Genomic DNA, 24,825 nt, shown 5'->3' on the forward strand with positions numbered 1-24,825 from the left:
AAGCTTACCATTTTGGTCAGCAATTCTTATTTTCTTTGGTGTAATGACCAGAAAAAAAGAAGTTATTTCTCACTACATCAGTAAAATATATAAAGATTTCTTTTAACTGATCATAAAAATTATGTTGAACTGTACAGAAAACATTTTACTAAAAATTAAGAAAGTATCCTGAATCCTTTTGAAACAGAACAATTCAGACAGTTATGCTGGTATCACTCTTAGAATCTAATTTGCCATATTATGGCATATCCATTATATTCTAATATATTGCACATAAGCTTTTGCTCTTCAGAATTCACCAGATATATTAGTAATGGAATCCTACCCTAATTTACTCACAACAGCAAATGGCAAATAAAAGCCAAGCTAGCACATCTGAAAGACAGAATTACCTGAACTAATTCATCCTCTGGAAGAGCAACTGTAAAATTTACATGACAAAGGCAGCAGGGAACCATGGATCGTAGTTTAAAATATAAGCTCTGTTGAAAAGAAGATATTATTTGTATTACTCCAAAAAAATGCATTGGTTATTTCAAAGAAATTAAAGAGCAGATTTCTTTTCATAGCATAAAGCATTTAAGTATACCTAATATCTCTTGAAGAAGGCCTTTGATGCCTAAGAACTCATAGTAGAATGTAAAGACTACTGTGCAGAGTAGATTATTGCTGTTTCTAGAACACACTGCCAGTCAAAGGATTCATTCCGATTCAAAAGCTTTGGAGATTCACAGTGTATTAATCTATCTACCTTTAGAGCAATTTATAGTCATAGCTCAAAATAAAGTCTAATTCTGAAAAAAAAATCCATTTTAACTAAATCCATTTTAATGATTTAAAATGTGTGAAATAAGCCTCTTACCTTCAAAAGATTCTCACAGAGATCATTAAAGTTCTTATTAAGTGTTTGATTTGTCAGGTTTATGTTGCTTAATCTGGATACTCTTACTGCTGTGAACATCTGAATGAAAACAAACACACTGATTTTTTCCCCCCCACAAGATATTTCTATAGTTACATGAAAAAAAAAAAAAAAAGTTCATAATGAAGATAAATTAATCATAACACAGGTAAAAAAAACAAGAAAGATGGAAAGGAAAAAAAAGTGCATTAACAGTCAAATACAACGGTGATCACTCACGAGATTTTACAAATAAAAGGAAATAACCAAAGAACTTTTGTGAATTTGTATATCTGAATATATGAAAAAGGTGATTAAGGAAATATACTGTATTTCATTTTATTTGTCTCTCAAAGGAGTCATTGTACCCTGCTGTATCTACAGCTAATCTTCAAGAGCAGTACCAAATGTCATGAACAGTAAGGTAGCCATAGTAGAGTGTCATGTATCAATCCACAAGCATGTGGTGCTGATGCCAGCTGTACGTGCGCTCAGCACATACAACCCTTCTAGCTGTTTTGACTCTCTGTGACCCTGTATGATGATGGTCACCATTTCATACTAAATAACTGATTCAATAATCTGCTTAAGAGGCTCTAAAATCCAGTTAAGATCTTAAAAATGCTTGATAATTTAAAATTCATATTGTAATTATTTTATAATTTTCATGATTTTGCAAAAAAAAAATCTATTTTACATAAAAGCATTTAAAAATCACAAAGAAAAAGTCCATCAATTTTTAACTGAGGTAATATCAGAATATTTAATACTATATGATAATATAGAATCCTTTCTTAATTTAGCTTTCCAATCAAGTATCTCTAGTATCTATTGAAATTGGTGCAGAATTGGTTCAACAGAATTGGAGGGGGGGGAGAAACGACATTTTTTATAAATAATCTTACTTGAATTTCAGGAGTCCAGTTATTTATACCAGGCATAATTTCTGTGTTGCAACTGTAAAAACCTGTAAAACACATTCACATTGAATACTGAAATATCAAAAAACTTTATTTAAAAGTGTATGTAACCTTCCCTGGAAGTTTTGCAAATATTTTGCAAAACACATGTTCAGAAAAACAAAATGAAATAGACCAACAATCTAAAAATTATAGCAACCGAAGAATACAATATAAGACACAAAATGAAAAATGGCTAGGAAACTGACAAAAAGCAAGACCAGAAGTATCATCAGACTGAGGCATATGAGGTATCTGATCAAGATGCACTAGACATTCTTGTACGAAGGGCAAACACCAACAGCGCACTACACTGAACTCTGGCAACTTGCAAAAGCATGCATCTGAATAAATTTTCTTTCACATCATCAAGAGGAGGTATCTTGTTACGTGACACTTGAACAAAGGCTTTGTACAACTCTATCTGCTCAGCACGTTGCAAACTGCAGAAAAGTTTAGAGGTTACCATAAAAATCAGCACACACCCCAAGTTTTTAATTATACCTGAAGGTGGTGGAGCATCGGTCAGCAGAGAATGTACATCTTCCATTGCGTCTGTATCATCAATCTGGAAAATGTAGTAATTGATAAAAATCATACAAGTGAAGTCTATCTGCCCTTGTATGTTTTGTAAATATTTTTGTGTGTATCACTGGGTTCATTGTTTTGCAAGAGATCCAAATTTACTCCTACTTTCAATCATTTTTCCGTCAAGTTTTTTTTGAAACCCTTCATATTTTAGTATCAGCATTAGAAAGCTGTCTCTAAGGTATCATCTTTTTCCTCCTCTTAAAAAAAAAAAATCAATCTGTTTAAAAGTATGGAGAATTTAGGCCATATAATTGCCTTTCCAGCATTTCATAGCATTTTCTCAGCACATTAATCTCAGCCCTTTTTCTTACATATTTTCAATGAATAATGATTTATTCTTGAGAGGTCAGAGTCAGAAGCTCCATTAGAGCTCCAGGAATATTGCTTCTCTGTACTCGGTTTCAGAGACAGTAGCAGTAAGTGGTTATACTAGTCGACCACTTCTATAGATGGAAAATTATTTTCTTCTACAAGTGAACACTGGATTACCAGAACACAAGGACATCCTTGTGTAGGATATCCTACAACAGACACATTCACATAATGCAAATTAGTTATCCCTACCTTCAAATATATATGCCACGGAAAATAAATAGCATATAGGGAAGAATTCCCCCAAAATGTTAAAAAACAAAACAACCCATCCACCAAAAACCCAGCAACAACCTCTGCTTCTTCTATATAATTAAGCTCTTAATTAGCTGATCTTTGCCTAGAATGTATTAATCTTCTTTCCAAGGCAATCTGACTTACACTACTCTTTTTCAAAATTATTTTTATTGTTATTGCTACCTCTCTCCTATTTGCAAGACTTTGAAAGCAATATGAAGCTAGGCCCCTAACTCTCAAGCTTTTTTCAAAATTTGTACAGAGCGTCTTCACAGTCTTTGCATTTTTTATTTCTTGGAAACACACTATTTTTTGACAGAGGCATTCAAAACATCTTTTGATGGACTCATCCATTTCAATGCTCCCTGTCAGACAGTATCTTTCGTCATGTTTATTTTGATTATAAAATGTCACTCCCACTCGTCTACACAGCTGACTTTTTAAGACCAATGCTACTTACACAGTACATTATACCACACAATAACTACTTAATTAAAACAGCTCTCATTACTTTTAAATTTAAGAGTTAGCTACTATCAAAGTTTATCTTATGGAAAAACAGAAGCAATGCAAAACGTAATTTTTAACAATTTCTACTGATACCATATGGAAATACATATATAATTTAGAAACTGGTTTTGAATACAAGAAAGAAATCCTTTCTGTGCTTTTTACAAACATTTCAGAAAAGAGAAGTATGAACATTAATACTAAGAACATTCATCACCTCCAAGACAAAAGCATCCTTTTTCCCATGTGAAAGGTCTAGCTCAGTAACTTCATCGGAGCTTTCTGACTGAGATCTTAACAGCCTGGAACGTTGTCTGGGTTCTGGAATGGGAGACCCAATGATCTCTTCAGGTAGCTCCTAAAACCAGTATCATAATGAAATTAACAATTGTTCTATACAGTTCATAAACCATTTGAACAGTAAGCAGTTCACTTATAGTCCTAAGAGTCAAACCATTCTGAAAAAAAGAAAGTTGTAGAAAAACACATGTAGGTAATTTTGGACAACATCCAAACACAGAGAATCATTTCCATGGATGAAGAGACCTGAGAATTCCAGATATGTTCATGAAAAGTGAAAAGTTCATCTGTCTTTATTAAAAGAAAATATGTTCTGAATGACACAATCATTCAAAAGCATATGCATACACACAGTGCATGGGTTTATTTTCAAGCATATAAAAACTTTACTTACAGGAGGATTGATCTCATAAAGCTCCTTATTTTTTGCTATTGTATCATTTATCTTTTTCTGCATATGAGATATGTGCTGTTCATAGCTGCCATCATTTGGAGTTTTTCCAGCGATCTGAATACCACCAGGTGTTGGCAAAGCTGCTAGATACACACCTGTTGCAGACTTAAAATAATTTAAAAAATTACACTTCAGCAACTTCATATCTCTTAGTTTAGCATGTATTCCTACTATTTTCATATAGCCTCAGTAGTGCTTAAGCTCTAGTGCACAGCACGTATATCTTTACAGCCTGATATATTCCACAATAAATGAACCCTGCTTTACTAACAGTGCAAGCCACTACCCTTTTAAAACAAACTTTCTCCCCTTCTCATGGCTGTTTCTACAATGAGTCTTGCAGCTTACCCCAAAGTTCCAGCTACACATGAACTGAAACCTCTGCTGTCTTCTAAAACATTCTGAATTTAGCTTCAAATTCAGAATGAAATACATTGCTATAGGTCCAGTTTGCATAGTTAATGGCTCATCTGAGCCATTCTGCATAGTTAAGCAACAGTTTTACAGTTTCACAGATTTAAGATCTTAATGTCTCAGACATTAAGGATATCACTGAAGTTGTGACAGTCCAATATATATTTACAGAAAGCAGATCATAAGTTCAGACAAGAGGTAGCCACTTGGTATTACCCAAGCACCCTCTTACTGATGGAGAGAGCAACACACTTTACTATTCTAACCCCAACAACAAAATGAGGTGGTTAGAAAATATTCTTAATAAATATCTCCTACCTCCTCTTATAACTAGGACACTTTCAATGTATCATTTATTTCTGCACTGCCACCAAAGAAGTGACACAAGTCTTTCTCTTTTTGGCAACTAATCACAAGATTTATTGATATTTTAATTGGCAAACATCTTATTTTTTATGGGAAGGAGATGAAACTTAAGAAAAGATCTCTGACAGGGCCTTTAAAGAATATAATCATTTTTTTACAGCGTATGCCAATAAATTCTTTAAAGCTTTTTCCTCCCTCATGCCCTTTCTTGTCCTTGCCCTCTAACAGTTTCAAGGGGATCCAGCCTGTTTTTTCTGATGCTGAAAGTCTCTTCTGCTTTGTCAACAGTTACTTATTACAATCATTTCCATCACTTCACTTACTCTTGAAATGACATGTTAATCTCTCTGTTACTCTGAATTCCACACTTGTCACCTGAAGAAAATAGCGTAAGAAAGCAAAAGGATCCCCAGATTAAAGCAACACTTACTGCCAAGCCCATTAGCATATTTTCACCCACAGTGATTTGTATCCTCAGCCCAAACAGAGCGTTCATTCCTCTGAGTTTAAGTTTATTCATCAGCTGGGTGTGCACTTCATATTCCATAAATGGCAAGAGGTTACTGATAGATGTTGCATTTGCTTCTGCTTGAGCTTTCTTCTTTAGACGGCATAACCTAACAACATGAAACAGAGCATGACATTAGCAAGATAAAAGGATGAAGACCACTGAAGACCGAAAATTATCACAAAATATTTTTATTTATTCTCACTGAATAATACAATACAAATGCTTGCTTTGTTTGTTTTTAGTATTTTAAAATCTTGTAAAAGCATGAAGTAAATTCTTCACAGGCAATCCCAAAGTAAGCCTCAATAAATATGATCTCATTTTCATTTTAATGAGGAAACTGTATTTAAATTGACAAAAAACATTTAACATTCTGCTTATTAAAAAAATATAGTCTTCATCAATATTGAAGAGCAGATCAAACCAGAATACAATAATTAGAAAATATTCTTTTTTCCCCACCCCACACCAAATAAAATCATGCTTCCTTCCTTAAAAGGCACTAAGGAGTGTTACCAGACAAACAACATGCATCATACAGCATTTACCTTAAAAGAGCCTAAGAACACCTCAAAAATTATGCAATATAAAGAAGTTATCTACAGATTCTAGATAGTCAAATACATAGTAGATGGTTAAATATATAAACATTGCTATCATACACAGCAACAATTGTACAATATGCAAAAATATTCCAAGTAACTTTTATCAGAGAAGATAAGACAAGAAACCAGACCTCTTTGCAAAGTGTGTCAGGAGTCATCTCAAAGAACCTGCAAGATCAGCAGGTACGCTAAAGACAAACTGGGCGCTGCCCAGTGACACTAAAAGGCAATTTCTAAGGCGATGCTGGATTTGCTTCACTTTAATAGTAGTGAAAATACCACAGGAGCACTAGAGAACTCGTCCACCATAGCTCCAGTATTTCCCCTCTAGCAGAATTCAAGGAATTATAATCACAGGATTGCAAGAAAACTCAGGTTGGAAGGCACATCAGGAGGTTTCCAGTCCAAGGTCCTGGTGAGAGGAGGGTCATCTGACATCAGACCCAGCTGCTCAGTGGTTTATCCAGTTGAGTCTTTAAAACACCATGGTTGAGGACTGCAGGGCCTCTCAAGGCAAGCTGCCCAAAAGCCTGAATCTTCTCACGGGGAAAAAGTTTTTCCTTATATCCTGTCTGAACTTCTCCTGTTTCAGCTTATGCCCACTTTCCTCTCCTCCCACCATGTACAAGTGTGGAGATCCCTACTTTGTCTCTGCCATAGCCTCCTTGAAAGGAGGGGCAGGCTGTATTAGATGCCCCTGAAGGCCTCCGTTCTTCAGCTAAGCCCAGCTCCAACAGCCTCTCCCTTCCAGAATAGGTTCTCCAAGCTACTGACAATATTGGTGGCCCTGTTGAACTTGCTCTAGTTCTCTGCGTCTTTCTTGGCCTTGAAGGGGGACAAGGCTGGACAGACAACATATGGATTGGTCTCCCTCAATTTAGCATCACCAACATGCTGGATGAGAGTCCATCACCTCAAAGTCACTGCTATGCCACAAGATACATCCCACTGCGATACTCCACTTGTCACAGGCACCCTCTAAGCCCAACCATCTAACTGTACCAGGTACTTGGCCAAAAATACAGACGAACGGCTAACAATTCCTTCTTTTTCACTGCATATCTTGGCTTGAATAAGACAAATACCTGGCTTGAATCAGACATCCCTTCCCAATAACGATTGCCTCTACAGGGAGATCAATTGTAGTGAAAAGGACATCGGGAACCTTTTGCTTCCTGCAGTTGTAACAGTATGTGAGGTGAGCAGGGAATGGCATGTTCAGTTCATCATATGGTATATGGCAAAATCCACAACCTGGTGGTGAAGTTTCTTCAATCCTAAAAATACATTATGGAGAGCACATTTAAAACATCTGTATTGTAATAACAGGATCAATAGGCACACAAATGTTTAAACATCTACAGATACATTACACCTACACTCTATTTCATGACATCTATGTCACAGGTTATTATATCAATTCAAAAGAATAAAATAAGGCTGCACACTACTAGCTAAAGTGGTATACCTAAAAATCTGCATTATGCAGGGGACAAGAAACAAGTGCATAAAATGGCCAAAAACTTATGTAAGTCTAAAATCTTACTGTGCTGGCTTTCAATGCTCTACAATTATGACTTTCAAAAAGTAGTCCACAGTACACCAGTTTTGGAGAGAAATTGCTGTACCAAATACAAAGCAAACACCCTCTCACATAGACTGTAACTAAAAACCTACCAAATCTAATCAGGAGACTATAAACAACAAAACCATCCTACTGAGAAACAGTACAGTAGACATTAACAATATAAAAAGGAAGAACAGCAAGACTAAGCTGTGGTATTGGATGAAACTTGTTATTCATTTAGAACTAAGATGTCTCTTCCCCCAAAAATATCCAGGAAAAACTGCTCTAAAAATCAGAATAAGGAAAGTTCAGGCTAACTGCATGCCGCGCATTTATTTTGCTCCAAAAGAGTCTTCTCGGTGAACTCTGAGGAGATATTTAAACAAATGACTTGGAAGCCTTTCGGAAGCATGTTTTGTCTGTGCTTAGTTCATTTGACTGTTTTGTCTTCCTTCAGCATTCATAATCTACACCAAGATTTTCAATAGCACTGAAACACATATTTTGATTGAAAAAAAAAATGTCTTTCCATTATGAACATTACTCTTCTTTCTCTCCAGTTCCTTTTTTTTTGTAAACATTGTCCTTTCAAAGGAGAAATGGAGTTCAGAACCAAACATTTTTGTTCTGGCTACAGTTCTGAAGAGGCTATCTACAGGAAAAATAATGGCCACTTGCTAACATAGATAAAGCATATGAAATAATATTGTGTTAACAAGGTATTATGGAAAAGTAACAAAAATACAGTGTAGTAAGTACACTGTATACTTATGACTATAGTAGTCCCCTGAAATATATGATGATTATCATAAGGAACACACAGAAAATTATCTAACTATTGTTTTCCCAAAAAATATCCATTTGTCAAAATTCTTCCCTCAAATTTCACTTGCAAAAGCTGAAACAAAGGAAGGCAATGGGAAAGTTCATGTTTTTTTCTTTTTGTTTCATGATTTTGTTCATAACTTCAAATAAAATATATATCTTGGCTAAAAATACAGCAACATTTTTGTTTTACCAAGGTACATCACCTTCCATACAGCTATTAAATAGTATACAAAACAGTCCACATATTATAGCCACAGTAACATTTGGCTCATGTAATTTATCATATATCCATCTTTTGTTTCAATAGGTTCTATAAAGGTGAGAAAGATACCTGAAGAGTGGCAAAGGAGGAGGGGAAGAAAAAAAAATGGGAGTTATAATCTGTGGTTAGTAGTCAAATGTGTTACCTTATTCAGACTGTTAGAAATAAAAACAGATTATCTAATTTGGTGCAGAGTTCCATTACTTCTGTTGTTGTTGTTGTTAGTGAAAAGCAGTAAAGTGGTTGGTCCCGCGTCCTGCACTGTAACACTGTAACCTACCCTAATAGAGAAGAACTATCTTGGCTCTGAGGAAAAAAATCAACCTCTCCCTTCTCTGACCCTATGGAAAAGAAGCCAGGCTGCCATGACAACCTTTGTTCCAAACAGCCTTCCACGGTGCCATCCTGAAGAAACCTAGGGTTCAGTACAGCTGCTGTGCCAGACGCGGACAAAATACAGACCTCTTCACTATAAGAGAAAAGAATTACAACAAAGTGAATTCCTGCTGCATAATGTTACTTTTACTTAAAGCTATTAAATTAAAGGACTTGTTCAAAAGTCTCAATTTCGTGCATTTGTGCAATTTCATCCATTAAATCTCACAAAACTGTCCTCCCGAAGTATTTAAGCTATTGTCCAAGAAATAGATGCAGAATGACTAAACAGCTTTGCCCATGGTAATAAATAATATGCTATAATATCACACCATCTAGCCAGGTTTAAGAAAGACTTTCAATACTACAGCTGTTAATGCTAAGAAATCCAACCAACCAACAAAAGCAAAGAAACAGAAAAAAAAAAAAATTAAAGCAAGGCATAATCATTTACCAAAGTAAACTGGAAGTTGAAAGCCTCGTCATCTTATAAACACTCACTCTCAAATTGAAGTTACAATACAACACTGACAAGGCTGTTTCTTGAAGGATAAAAAGCAGCAAAACAGTAAAATTTAAGTATAATAATTATAATGATGCATATAGCATGTAAAATAATTGACGTTATTCCTAATTTAGGAGAAATAAATTTCTCATACTGGCAAAGTGTGATCACAAAGTACTTAGTATTTTTTAAATTGTTAAAATATGAGACAGATCTATAGTATTCAATATTTAAAACACTACGCTGAAAAAGTCACAAAGAAATAATTTCCTGCATTTTCTAGAATGACCTATTTGCCTTTTTTTTTTTTTTTAACTTGTCGTCTCTTTTTCCCAGACTCCTTTTCATAGATTACATCTGGCAGTTCAGTACTTATTGACTAGATCCTTAATCTTTAAGCATCAGTCTACAAGTATCAGTCTGATCTGAAAAATAAGCATGGGGACCCCAATACCTGATCAATGATCGAATATAATCACACCAAATTTCTAAAGAAAAATAGAAGTATGAAATCTCCTAGTAACTGACTGCTACCTATATTCTTTACATTCTTTTACAATATTATAGATTTTTTTAATCAGAGCAAAAAAATTAATGGGAAGGACCAATAGATGTGAAGAACTGAACTCTTGTGTCTTTCAGATTGATCCTTTCTGGTTATCTTACAACTCTAACACAGAATTAAGAAATAGATTTTTTTCTGGAGCTGGAAAAACCCAACCTTCTTTGAGGCAGGGAGGAAGAGGAGTAATTACATCAACTGAATTATTTCTCCAAAACACCAAGCCTCTCACAAAGTTTAACATTAAGACACTAAAATACAGAACAACTTATTTTTGTTGTTGTTGTTGTTTTTTAATCAAAGAGAACGGAGTGCCAGTACCATACTGGCACTTTGGCCTGACTGGAATGCATGGCTAGGAAACTTAGCTAGGAAACTTTGACACTCCATCCCAGTAGGAGGGCTGCAGGGCTGCAGTATAATACACTGAACAGTAGTGTAGTGTTGAAAGATAAAAGTAATTTCTAGAAAAAATTACAAGAGTGAAATTTACAACAAAACATGCTTGATCTACCAGGCAGTATATTATCCCTTTACAGACTATTAATATATTCCTAGTAAAGAACTTAAATTATAAGCTTTGAGCTTAAAAGACAAGTACTGGACTGCCAGTCGCTAGCAGGTAATAGAACTGCAACATTTTCATGAACAGTATTTAAGCAGATCAAGTTTAGAAAACCTTTTATAGATACACATTACTAAAAAAGCAAATACGTTCACCTGGGAAGTTGAAAATAGATAACGGCTAAAAGTTTTGATATTTATTAAAAGTAAGTAAATAAAAATGTGGCACCCTGATTAACTCTTCAAATACAATACTGGAATCTAAGCAAGCCTCTTTAACAAACAGGTAAATTGCACAGTATCAAGATTTGTGTTGAAATGTTTAACCGCTTTTAATCCACTAAACATGAAATAAATTGCCTGTGGCATTTAGAAAATGAAAACATCATGATTTACCAAATGCTAGTTGATTCACTGTAGCCCACTACAGCATGACACCCTAATGCCTTGGCATGGGATTTTATTTCTTGTCTGATTTCTGCCCACCAAGCATCTCGTGTCTCTGGTTCATCTGAAAGACAAAGTATAAATCAGTTCACTATTCTATACTATGTCAATATAAAGTTTCATGCAATTAATCTGAAAGGATACTGTATTTGATGGGATTTTTCATATTTAAGTGCTTTGCTGTATCTTGTAACTTTTTGCTTCTTATCTACTGCACCTCAAGTATTGAGCAAACACCAAGCAGGCGATTTCACGGTCTTGCTTATTGTCAATGAAACAAATCACTGCATTCTTGTTGTTGTTGTCCATGTGACAGTTGATACCAGAAACACAGCAGATATCACTCCAAACTTGAAGATCCACTTGCAGACCATACTATCAGCTTTCCAACATCAGCAGCACATAATTCACAATAAAACATCACCCTTTGAAATATCAAAAAATAGCAGTAGTCGTAACAACGAAGCATATTTATATTAATAAAATAATCCAAACAGCTTTACTATTGACAGAAATTCTTGCTTAACCAGAATTTAAAGATGTTTGTTAAAGAAAGATTATGTCATTGTCAAACACAACTTTGTGATAAGTTGCAGTTTCTGTATTTCTGATGCACAGGAACCATGAGCATTTGAAAGTATTTCCACATTAACAGAATTAAGAAGTGCAAGATGTGTGGTTTGTATTTGTCGATGCTTTTTTTGCTTTAGTAACCTGCATAACTGCACTTTTTTTTTTCCAAAAAGGATTCTTTTTGTAATTATCTTTATTTTTTTTAAGTACACTGCAACTGGTGAAATATATGGATTTCCTGAATTAAAAATTTAAAAATACAATCAAGAGACCTACTACATAAATTCGTGCAAACCATTCATTTCAACTGAGTTAGTCACATGGAAATAAAATTTTTCTTACAAGCTTTCTATCTATGAAGTCAAGAGCTGTTAGAGCTTGTAAAGTTTCTTCTTTTGAAATGGTGCTTTTTTTTTTTTTTTTTTTAAACCAATAACTTAAAAACTATGTTAACTGTCAATACATAAAACTGTAGCAAACAGTAGGCACTCTGATGATACAAAGGGATCCAAGTGGGAAAGGTCTTACATAATTGTTCTGAAATCAACCAAATTTTGCCTGGATACGAACCGGTACTCATCTCGATCTCCTTGCAGTAACATAATTTGAAATATCAATCTTAAAAAATTAATTTATATATATTTATGGAAATATCTATAGTGTATATATACTATATACATGTATATTTTATATATACATAGATATAGATATGCATATCTTTCTCATACACTATGTCCTTTGAAAGAATGACCAACAAAAATGAGAAATGTAGCTATAAAAATGTTTTGAAACTTAGTGAGACACAAGAACTGTAGGGCAGGATGTATTCACTCCTGATTTTACCTAAGCTTTTGATTTGGAGATGAGTCTTGATCTTTCTGAAGAAACTAATCATCATCTTCTATTAATAAAATAACATAAATACATATTTAACTCTTCAATTTAGGTATATTTAACACACACGTACTAATAGCACTATATTGACCAACAACATCCTTCTCCTTGCTGAGGTCGCAGGAGGAGCCAGCCAGGGCACAGGCTGACATTTATCTAACCTTTGCTCTAAGAGACATACACTGAACAGAAGAAATTACAGCACAGCTCTTTGGGAAGTTATCCACATTCAAGACAAAAATATATACATTAAAACACAAAACAGACTAGGGATCCTTATGGACTGTATCAATAATGTTCCATTATATCCAAGCTAACCCTCAGCAATCCAGCTGCAATGCATTTCTGATAAAACCTCTAGGCACTACAATAGCTGTTTCTCAGAGTGAAAACACTGTGCAGACACGTCCTCTAGTTGCCAAAACTAACTGCTTTAAGAAAAAATACCCTAATCCTGACTCTCATGGTCGCATGATCTACCATCAATGTCTGGCTCTCCAGCTTTCAGAAGCTGAGGTGAGGCACAAGCAGCTCATTACACAGAAGGGTTCCCAAGCTCAGCTATGAGAGCCCCTTGGGGTGGGCACAGTCAAGGAAAGGGGGAGGCAAAAGGTCTTCTCTGTTGCTGGTGCTTCACAGTACCCGAACAGCAGCTGTCATCACTGCTGAGGCTGCTCAGTTAATGGCAGGTAGGCAAAGGAATTTTGGAAACCTGTTTTAAGGCAAAGGCTACAAACCTCTGACAAAAGGAGGAGCTGCAGGGAAGATTCAAGCCCACAAGCGCTTTCTGTACACCTATCTCTAACTATCATGGTGAGAGGGATATGGATCTCAGGAGGAATTCCTCCTTCCCAATCCAATTATACACAGTAAATTTCATCATCAGTGTTTTTGTGTCTCTACAATAGAAGAGTGCAAAACCTTAAAAGTAGTAGAAACAGTGCTTTAGCAATTCTTAGCAATTCTTGCTCAGCTAGACTGGACCACAGGCAGCTGCCTAAAACCCATTATGGACCAGCCCCACACATTTTCACATTCCACTGTGGGCGGAGGGGGAGGAACCTGCAAAGAAGTAACTGTAGTTTTACAGTCTTTTCTAGACAAAGTGCCTGATGCAAAGGAAAGTTAATTAGTTTCTGGCCATAATTTTAAGGGTAAGCATTTGGCATAAATTACTCCCACTAGTTATTAATGACCCTTTTACGACAAAAATGGCAAAAGAAATATGAAGTCGCAATCAAGGAGTCAGAAGTGATAAACAGGATGAAGGGACTGAAGATGAAGAAGGAAAGTGCTGTGGAATAAATGATAACATTACAAGCATAACATGAAACTGGAAAGGCACATGGCCACGAGTAGAAGCTGAAACAGGATGAAATACTAAAAGGAATGAAAATACTAAAAGGGAATGGACGTGGTGGAAATAGTAGTGACGGGTCCCAACCTCAATGCAAACACGTAACATCTCCCTACAAGAAATCTACAGAGTAAACCAAAGTTTGGGAGCAAGTCTCCTGGAGAGTTAACACAGTTTTCTCACCTAATCTATCTACAAAGTGCAGGATTATAAGGGAAGTGCATACTGTTGTGAGGTTGCTCAACACTATGTCTTGATCAGGCAACATTTAATCTTTCATTCTTTTTGATAGCCTGGTCAAAATCAGGATTAACAAGAATAAAACTGATCCATAATATTAGTTTTTGTTAAAGATAAAACAATTTACAGCCATTGTCTTCGGTGTAAACAGGATCAGGCTCAATATAGCTCGCAAAAATCCAACAACTTCTCATTGCACAAGTTCAAAAGTCTCTATAAAAGACATGTCCTTGTAAAGGAGAGCGAGTCCTCTGCTTAAGACATAAAATTGAATATTTTTCTCTTGCAGAAAGAGGCCAACGTTTATAAAAGTTTATATTTAAATACTGTACATTCACACATTTACACACTTACCTTTGCATATTAAAATACAACATGATTGTCTACAATTAAAATCAAACACCATGACATTGCAATAATAAATTGATACAAAAGACTGAATGCAGTGCAATGTGTAGCATTCGTATTCTTCTGACAAATATTTTCACAAGCAGCCTTTTTTGACACATGAGCCACACAATTCCACATGGGGATGCCATTGTAGCATTTACAAGTTTAGTAAAGCTAGGGATTTACATAAACAATTAGAGGAGTTAGGGAAGCAGGATGGCATGTGTCCAGTACACCCCATGAGGGTGTCTGTTGTTGTTTTTGGCTAAGGCAAAAGCTTAAGAACTACAGGTTTGCAAAGCAGATTCAGCAGACAGTAGCCAGAAACGGTGGGTATTTTGGCGCATGCTTGGATCAGGTGACAGTACAGACTGAAAACTATGGCAGCTCACTGAAATGGTTACAGAAAGTAATGGCCCTGGATTCTAGGTGGAAGCAAAAAGGCAAGCATACATAGCACTCAATCACAAGCTTTTCTAGCAGGTCTACTGGGTAGTTTATAGCAGGGATTATCTAAATCTTTAAGCAAAAAAGTTTGCAAATATTACACTGCTATTAAGTGCCCTTTATTGGAAACCAAACACTATTACACCTACTTTTATTGTATTTCAAAATTGACATGGTATTTATAAACAAAGTGGAAGCAAAGCATACCATTTCTAAAGCTGAAGACTTAAAAAACAATGTTGTGAACAGTACAGTATTCAATAAAAATTGTGCCAACTCAAACCTCCTCCAACTGAAACTGTCCAAACTTGCTTTCATTGGAGAGCTTTAGAAGATGCAAACAGCCACCTCTGCTGCAAAGTATTTATCTTACAGTCCAAAAGTTCTTTTGGTCAGTTCCATACACCAACACTTCAGAACCTACCTCTTTCCTTCAAATTAAAGATCAATCAATACCAGGCTGTACTGTCACTGGGACAAAATTCTGCCCATAATTTACACCTAGAGATAACACTAGAGACTGAGCATTTTCTGATTCACAAAAGGCAACACCCTTCCACGGCTATTTGTTAGATGTTCCTTTGTCAAGGAACTTTCAAGACTTGATCAGAATCTGGCTAGTTCCCTAAAGATTTTTAAAACTTGAAGAAAAACTAGAAGGATGATTTCTTGATTATCTTGATTATCTCTTGATTGTACTTAAGAGCCACTGTGTCAAAACTGAATCTCCAGGTATCCAGAAACGGTTACTCTAGAAGAGAAATTGTATGATTCATTTTCTACCTATTTTAATAATGAAGTTTAATGAATATATATCACGCAACATTCTGAAATGAGAATAGACATACTATGGCGATTACCTTAATCAATAATGAGCAATTCTTTGTTCTGATGTCCCAAAAGATAGCAGTAACAACTTACTATTATCTAAAGTTGCTTCCAAACAGCAGAAAGATTTAAAAAGTGCCTTTTTTTATTGTATATTTAAGTCATCTTTGTTATGTTTATAATCTCATAGACTTTCATGTTTAATTTGATCTTTTTATCTCATGAATAATGAAATTACATCTGTTTCGATTGCTGAGTATTTTAGAATGATGATAGGTACGTAAAAGCCCAGCCTTCTCGGCTGTTAAACCTGAGAACCTAAAACAAAACGTGGGCAGTGTTGATTAACCTTACATCAGACCAATAAAAATTAAAACTTTCCAAAGGCAATCAAAGCCACTGCAGATTTTTAAAAGTGACTCCCTATCTTCATTCTCAAAACTAAAACACGTGAAAATGGTAACTTTGCTTACGATGATAGGGAAACTGAAGGAAGTAGTTTTAACTTGATAAATCCAAATGATCTAACATGCCCTAAAATACTAAAAAAGCATTGCAAACATAACAGCAAAGAGGAATGCTCATTCCCACAAACCTTAAACTACAGATAAAACATCCAGTCTAGAGAAGGTATTTTGTCACTGCTCTTCTGTCACATAAGATGAGGTCAGAAAACATCTCATTTTTCCAACCCTGACTGCCGAACAAGCTAAGCAGTAAGAAAGATTTTTTATACTAAAAACCAAGTTCTTTAGTGAATGAAGAAACAGCATTAAGAACATCTAGGATTAAAAACGTATGCAGCCTTCATGCTTTTTCAAGATGAGTTACTTCAGTTGACTGATTCAACACAAAACCATTCATTTGCAGGGGCCATTTTTTATTGAGTCAGCCAGGCAAAGTGACTCACTCTGCAACTACACGGTCACCAGAGAGCTGCAAGACACGTGATAGAAGAGCAGGATCACTTTTTAGTGGCAGCTCACTATGGAGGAGTGAAGATATGAAGACAATTCTAGCTAGCTTTAATATGAAAATAATTCTCAAAATTGGGAAAAAGTGAGTATTTCTCTCAGTACCTCTCCCATCAGTAGAGCCAATAAGTTCTATAATATATCAGGATATGTTTTAATTATCTCATCCCTAAACGAGAACTGTAACTTCTAATTCAAAGTCTGGCTTTCCTTCCTCAACTTCCAATTACTGTCAACTCACTCAGTCCTATCAGTCTTATACTCTCGAGGGCCCCAAGCCTTGAGATATCCCAGGGCACTTGTTCCTAATCTCAACTTAATACTACTTGAACAGTTTATATGCTCAGACCCTTATGAATTAGCCTTTTCTAAGCCTTACAGCACAAAGCACAAGGTAATTGATATCCTTAACCATGTGACATTACACTTGTAACCAAAACTAATGACACACTGTAAATCTGAACAGAACATCCCAGATGAAAGTAACTACTGAAAAAAAAGCCAACGTCCATTACTCTACAGTTTTTATATTAAGTCGCACATTAAAAGTCGCATACCTGTTTGATCATAAGAATGAGCAGAAGTCACTCAATATTTGATTACAAGTCATCTTGAAGGGAGTAGTTTTCCATAAACTGACACTGGTTAAACTGGTTCAAAAACACTGCCTGGACATAAACAAACTTTAAACACCACAAATTAATTTGGCAGATAACACGACAGGTATCAGACTTAAATACACTTTGCAATCTTTTTAGTTATTATTTAAATTGGACGTTCATCTAACAATGATAAAGTCCTCATAAATCTGCATACCGTTCCTCTAACACTAAAACGGATGGGACACAAAGAAGATACAGGAATCTGCTTTCATGGATCCAATTACAGTATCAAGGGCAATGTCTCCTGCTTTGGAGAGCTGGCAGATAACACAGAAACTACCTATTCTATCTTGCATCTGTTGCTCTATTGTCTAGGCACAATACATAAATTAATTTTAAAAAATAAGCAATCTTCAAAAGGCATTTTTAAAGCACAGCAATGAAGGTGCAACTTACTATCAACAGCTGGAGATACTATCCTGTGACAAGACACTGTCTTCTAAACATTATAAAGTGCATTTATCTTGAAATTAGCATAACAAAATTAATTATACATACATTTTAAAGCATTAAACCCAATTAACTGGGCACCTTAAAACAGGCCACAACAAGCCCAGGTCTAACATAATTCTTGGAAGAAACGCACAGAATTTCAAACAAAAAAGGATTCATCTGCATTGTCTAAGAACACGGGTGTTCATAGACAAGATACTCTGCGCACCAGTCGGCAGGAATGGGGCAAGCCACCTCACTTTGTAGGACAATGACATTTAGTTGTCTAGCAGGAATTTATGCTGCCTCTGCACCTCCTACTCAGTTTTGTGCCACTTAGGCTTTTATCCGTAACACTCGCAGAGTCTCTACATCCGTATTTCCACACAGTCACAACGCTCTATTTTACGACAAATGAGACAGAGAATCCTCTCTGAACACCCACATGCAATAACTAATTAACCAGAACCCTTTCCTCAGGTCCCTTTGGAGTGAGTTAAGGGCCTCAGTGAGAGTATATTATGATAAAAAAAAAAAAAAAAAAAAAAAAAAAACTCAAATCCTTTAAAAAAAAGCACTGAAAAAATATTACAGCAAAATGTTAAAGAAGCTGCATTGTCTAGTACAATCACACCAACAAAGCGAATCACACAATTTTTGTTAGTTTAGCTACAGTGTTTCTTGATGTGAAACATGGGGTATTTAAATAACTTCATATATGCTGAATGAGAATATGCTTACATTGTATAACAATCTGATCAAGAAAAAAGCAGGTGAAACAAAAATAGTGCAGAGAGACTTAAGACAGAAGGAAAATCTGTTGTGCTTAATTCAACTCAGATAATGGATCTTAGCCATTAAAGCTCATTCTGCAATACTATTAAGGTCAATTAGAGCTTGTATTATCTGCCACTTAAATTCTAGTTTTCTAAAATACCATCAGCACATATTTTACAACTACATGTTCACCCATACTTCTGTAACACTGGGGATGTATGCCTTCAACTGGAATCATTCTAGTTCTCTTCTAAACACAACCATAAACTTTAGGCCACACCAAAACTGCTACCTCTATACGTCCAAGTGGTGGATTGTAAAGCTGACCCAGATTTATTGAAATCGATGAGGGAAATTCTATCAATAAAACGGTTTTAGTAGAACTCCACATTTTGAAATTAGGGGAAGTAACATGCAAGAATAACAATCTTCCACAGGACCAAAGTTCTTTCTCTTATTATTTACATATAGATTGCAGTGGTGGAATAAACAACAGCTTTATTAAAGCTTTTGTTCAGTGAAAAGTCTATGATGGTTCTCACACCATTTGTCGAACTTGAGGGAGATCTTTCAGTCAACAAACATGATTAAATAGAATCACTTATTATTAGGCAAAGACTTTAAATGCCAAATTTATTAATTTATGAATTCCAAAGGAAATTTATCAACATTCTGTGCTACACTAGCAATAACCAACATTTGCCCAGTTACATAAACATGTACACAGAAAGGGAATATTCAGTCTTCCGGGATGTCTGCTGAAAAAGAGTAAAACCCTACTGACAAACCTTGGTTCTAATAAATCATAAAAGGTAAGGGTCCACCCTCAGATGGTCCTGATGCATCTTAAGACACTTCACCACAATCCACAACAGCTCATATATAGTGACTTTATATACCTTCTTTATATTCTTGATATAACAACACACCTAGGACTGCAAAAGCAATATACTTCCACACATATAAGCAAACCTACTTAGCCCTGCCCAACAGCATAAATAGCAAAGCTGTTACTAGAAAGTTCCTGATATGTGGAGGCAGCAGCAGTATTTTCTACAAAACGCAAGAGAAACATATACAGGCATTGAAAGAGCATTAACTCTAAAATAAGTATTTTAGGCCTTTATACTCCAGGTCTATATAACAATCACTTGCGAGTATAACTGCACGCAATATAGATATGGATTCTTCTTCCTTCTTATCTCTTCTGTCAAGGAATGAATTCACAATTTCTCCTTAGCTGTCTATGACTTACATTTCTCAATCACTTTCTATCCTAGCTCAATATATGCTTGATGTCTGTAGGTAATTCAGTTACTCAATTATTCTAATTAAATTCTTCCATGGTTACATCTTCCTAAACAGGAGCTCAAAAAAGCAACAATTAAGTCAAACTTTTGAAAGTACCATACAAGATGTACCAAGAATTCTTCATTTAACATCTTGAAACGGTCTATGCTACACCAGTACTCTGAGCATTGCATAATGCTATTATTATATGGAAAGTAAAAACAAATTTAAAGATGACTATAATTGAAAAACGTAAATCAAATCCACAAAAGCATAGTCTCAAAACTGTAATGCCAAGAGTATAGACAAAAATGAGCCAATGGTTTCAGCTACTACCTGTGACTGAATTATTTGTAAAATGAAAAATGTATAGATAAATTGAAGTTTAGAGAATGACTGTTCAACTTCCAGAGACAAATTGTACACAAAGCGCACTGCAGCAGTGAAGGAACAGGAAGGGTATTTTGTTTCTGGAGGAAACAAACCTCTAGAGCTCACTTTTAGAAAAGTATCACTGGTTGGCAAGTTCTGCTGGCTTGCATATTCAATGTAAAGAAGCTAAATCTTTGCTTCTTCCAAGGCATCTAATGTTTCAAAAGGGAGAGGAAGGCCTTCTTTTCCTTCTCATTCCCTCTGAAAAGGTCAGTATTTTATACAGACTCTATCATCAGCTCTTCCATTCTCTCCACAGCTGTACACAGAAATCACATGCTTTGGTCACTAAGTTTTGTTAAAAACAGAACATTGGACTTTGAGTTAGGTTTTAGAGGACTTTAGAAGTTCCAATAATAACACCGAAGTCCCGCAAGCTAATGCATTTTACAACACAAGATTTATGAAACAAGACACCCTGGATAAGATACACCACTTTGGCATCTAATTTTTGGTCTTTCGGTCAATCTTTATGTCCTTTTGAATAAATACATTGATCATTTTCCTCAAGCCATCAGAAGTACAGCTGTACCTGAAGTGTAAGCTCATGAAAAACACACCTGACACCAGCCTGCTTGTATAAACAACAATCTATTATCTTTCCCTATGTTACGTTTTGCGGACACTGAGCTGAAGGCTCCCAAGAAATTATCACCTGAATATTCGACTTTTCAGATTGATATTAAATTATTAACAATGCTATTTTATACTCAAACAATGTTTCACAATTTTAAAGGAAACCTTTGAAAACACTAAAGCAAATAAGACACTGAGTTATTTGTTGATTAAACAGATTTTAATTTGAAGTATTAACCTAATAACGTTCTACAGCATTGCTAAGAACTTCACTGAGCTGCCATAATTTCTGTCAGCATATGTAGTACTGAATGACTAGTAAAATACCTGAATTGAAACTATTCCAGTCTAGCAGTTTGTATGATCTTGTGTTACCCATAATTCCGACAAAGGCTGAGTTCAAAACAGCAAATTAGTAGATCAGTTATAGGAGCAGAATAGTGGAAAAAAAAAAAAAAACTACCAACAAGAACACAATTGACAACACCACTCCACAGGAACTGGAAAGACACAGACAGCAGAGTTAATAAGAGGCTGAAATAGAAAGGGAAAAAGGAGCATGCTATAGCAAACTAGCACTAGGCGTGATCAAGGTGTACACTACAGAGCAATTATTGTATTATTCATTGGTGTTCAAACAGCTCCTTAAACTATTCTTTCCTTCTCTATATTTTCAGATCCATTTACTTGCCAGTTAACATCTCCTTTTATATTTTACAGACTTGACTCAACTGCTTAAAAGATAATGGTATATCAGAAAGTCTTTCTACTACTTCCTCTTTCAACTCCTAACCATGACCCTCCATTCTCCCTTTTTTGTCGTTTTGTTACTGTTTTGCAATATACTGAGATTGAAGTATCATGCATCTTACACTCACTTGTCAGGAGCAATCTAAAAATTCAGAAGTGCTGCAAAGCAAATACACATATGCATCTCTACAGTCAATTGGTGAAAATAAGAGTGCATAAAGCATGAAACTATTCTGGCAACATTCTGAGCATAACCGATATCTTTTTGTTTTTTCTTAAATAAATTTATAATACCATAAACTTAGTACATAATACAGAAGTTACCTGTATCAGCTTCATGCCAAAATACAAAAAGCTTAAGAGGACTTTGTAGGAAAGAAACAGGGTGGGGACACATCCAAAATACATTTGGAGATTTCTCTTAACCTTTTCTCCACTGCAAGGTTCAGAGTAAAAGTTAAGAAGCAGGAAAAAAAAATACTGTGCATTTGGGTGTTTTAAAAATCCCTTAAAGTAGTTTTCTTAAGTCTCAGATTTTATTCCAATTTCTCTGGCAGTTTATTGATTCCTCCAACCAGCAACAATTTAACTGTTTGCAGAACTGCTTGCAGAAAAAAGAAATAAAATGGAAAAATTTGAAGTAACAGTTTTCTAAATGCCTTTGCACAAGCTTTATTACTCCTGGCAAGTACGTGCAAAATCAGTACAGGTACTACTATTTTGTTTCACCTGGCCATGTTCTGAGACCACTAATTAACTCCAACTTTTTTAAAAAAATAACCCTCATCACTCGTTCCAGTAAATGTAACAAAATTCAGAGACAAAATGATTTAATTCTGATATCAGAACTAGGACATGCAGAACATGTATTTTTCAGTACTGCAGTTTCCAGGTAAATATTAGAACAAAAAATACTTTAAGCAGTGTTCTGTATATATTATTTAATAAAAACAGAAAAAAAGAGTTGTAAAGTGTTTTTTTTTTCTTTTTCTCTTAAATGAAGTTAAAAACACATATTGAGCTAAACTGTGCTGATTAGTCCTGAAGGATTATAAGGAGATAAAATTAGAAAACATGTCTAGTTAGACCAATTACTTCAACATACTCATGTTTTAGCATCAAATTTTAATATTAAGCAGTGGTCAAAAATAATCAGCCTCTTGATAATTCAAAAAAAATTGGTGCAAAGTTATTAGAATTAATTTTTTTCTCATTAATTTACTAGAAAATTCTCACTAAAAACATACTCTCTGAAAGACTAATATTTTTCAAGCTGAAATGCCTGTATGAAAAATATTACCTTCAGCAAATACTGTTGGTAGAGATTTTTATAATGTATAAGCATTTTAGTAGATAGAATATTTCAAAGTCTAGAAATACAGGAACATTGTGATAGATCTTGACTTGGGAAAAATGTATTGTGTTAACGTACCGGGATTGTGAATGCGATCCAAGAGCTTCACCGAACGTGCACTGACAACACCACCAACATGGACGAGGAAGCCTGGTGGAAAGGCCGTCAAGGTAAAAAATGGAAATTCCTGTTATGATTAAAAACAAACATCAAATGACTGCTTAAAAACACTGTTCAGTGCACCCCCCCATCTCCAAAAAAACATGCAGTGAATTGAAAGTCTCCTCAGAATTCAAGCAAAGCAGTTACATGAGGCCAAATGTCCTTCAGGCTTACTAAGTGCTCTATAATCGTATGTCTTCATATACTCAACACAATGTAATAAAAGCAGAAGTGTTTTACAATGCAAGAATACTTTCCCCCATAGTTTTGCAGCTCAACAGGATAGTAATTAATAATTCAAACCTTATACATTGGCATTAACAAAGTCTCTATTTGTCTGTTTTTAAGTAGGCCGCCAAACAACAATTCTACTCTCATCAGTTGATTAAAATAATATTTTTCTACATTTTTTATGGCTAACGTAAAGCTGGGGGTAGGTTGATCCTGAAGAACAGGGCAAAACTACCTGCAATATTGCGTCATTATATAAAAGCCTCCCTAAAAGAAAAGTTAGGATAATGATCTGGTAATGTCATGAGCTCAAAATGCAATCAGTAATTATGAATTTTCTAGAATAAAGTTAAGAACTTAAAATCTTATTTCATATTCTCAATCAAACTGAGGAAATTCACCTCCAATTTCATTTTTCTGAGTTTTACCAATCCTTAATGAAAATGAAGAATTGCAATTCAAGTTTGAGCCACTATTCAAAAAAAAGAGTTCATCCAAGCAACATACATGCTGAGGGGAGGAAAAAAAAAAAAAGAAAAAGAAAAAAACCCCTCATATTCAAAGGAAGTTTGCCCAGAATTGGAAAATTTTGTGTTTCTACAGAGATGTTTTATTAACTGCCTAATGTACATACTACAGCATACTTATGGGGGAAAGGCAATAGCTTCATGTTTGGCAATTTGAGTACTTGGGGGCAAAAAAAATAAAATCATGCAATCACAGCTGCTGCAGTTATGATGACTGGTTAAATGGGAAAATATTAAACACCATAATTTTATATGGGAGAAAATGCAGAATATATTGCTTTCTCACATACTTAAGTCACTTGCAACAATGCATCATTCAACTGAGCCTCTATCTAGACAGCATTCACGATGCAGAGATGATCACAGTGCTTCCAGCAATACATGACATAAAACCCTCTTTACAAAATAAAGCCTACTGTGGATTAAAAACAGGAAAACACCTTCAAAACTATAACAACTCCTGAAGGGTTATTAGAGCAGTCATAGCATCCTACAAAATCTTCAACAACACTTTCTGGAATTTTCATTTGATTTCCGGACTTAAAAATTGAGAGGCAAACTTTAGAATCAGAAACAGTAGCATGGACAACTGCAAACAA

At 35.1% G+C, this 24,825-nt stretch overlaps 1 protein-coding gene across 1 annotated transcript; it reads right to left on the reverse strand.

Moving 5' to 3' along the window:
* Positions 1–392: 392 nt before the first annotated feature.
* On the reverse strand, positions 393–23,493 carry LOC148590528 (C2 domain-containing protein 5-like; the record flags this gene model as incomplete). Its single annotated transcript, XM_088538957.1, has 12 exons — positions 393–482; positions 863–961; positions 1,807–1,868; positions 2,365–2,428; positions 3,788–3,928; positions 4,265–4,429; positions 5,535–5,721; positions 7,306–7,497; positions 9,158–9,346; positions 11,280–11,394; positions 21,530–21,595; positions 23,385–23,493. Coding segments are annotated over 12 exons (1,479 nt in total), but the record flags the coding sequence as incomplete, so codon positions are not given.
* Between the last annotated feature and the right edge of the window lie 1,332 nt (positions 23,494–24,825).

This window comes from Tinamus guttatus, unplaced genomic scaffold (genome assembly GCF_059628265.1).
Source record: "Tinamus guttatus ecotype Peru unplaced genomic scaffold, ASM5962826v1 Tinamus_guttatus_pri_ptg001285l, whole genome shotgun sequence".
Taxonomy (NCBI): Eukaryota; Metazoa; Chordata; class Aves; order Tinamiformes; family Tinamidae; genus Tinamus; species Tinamus guttatus.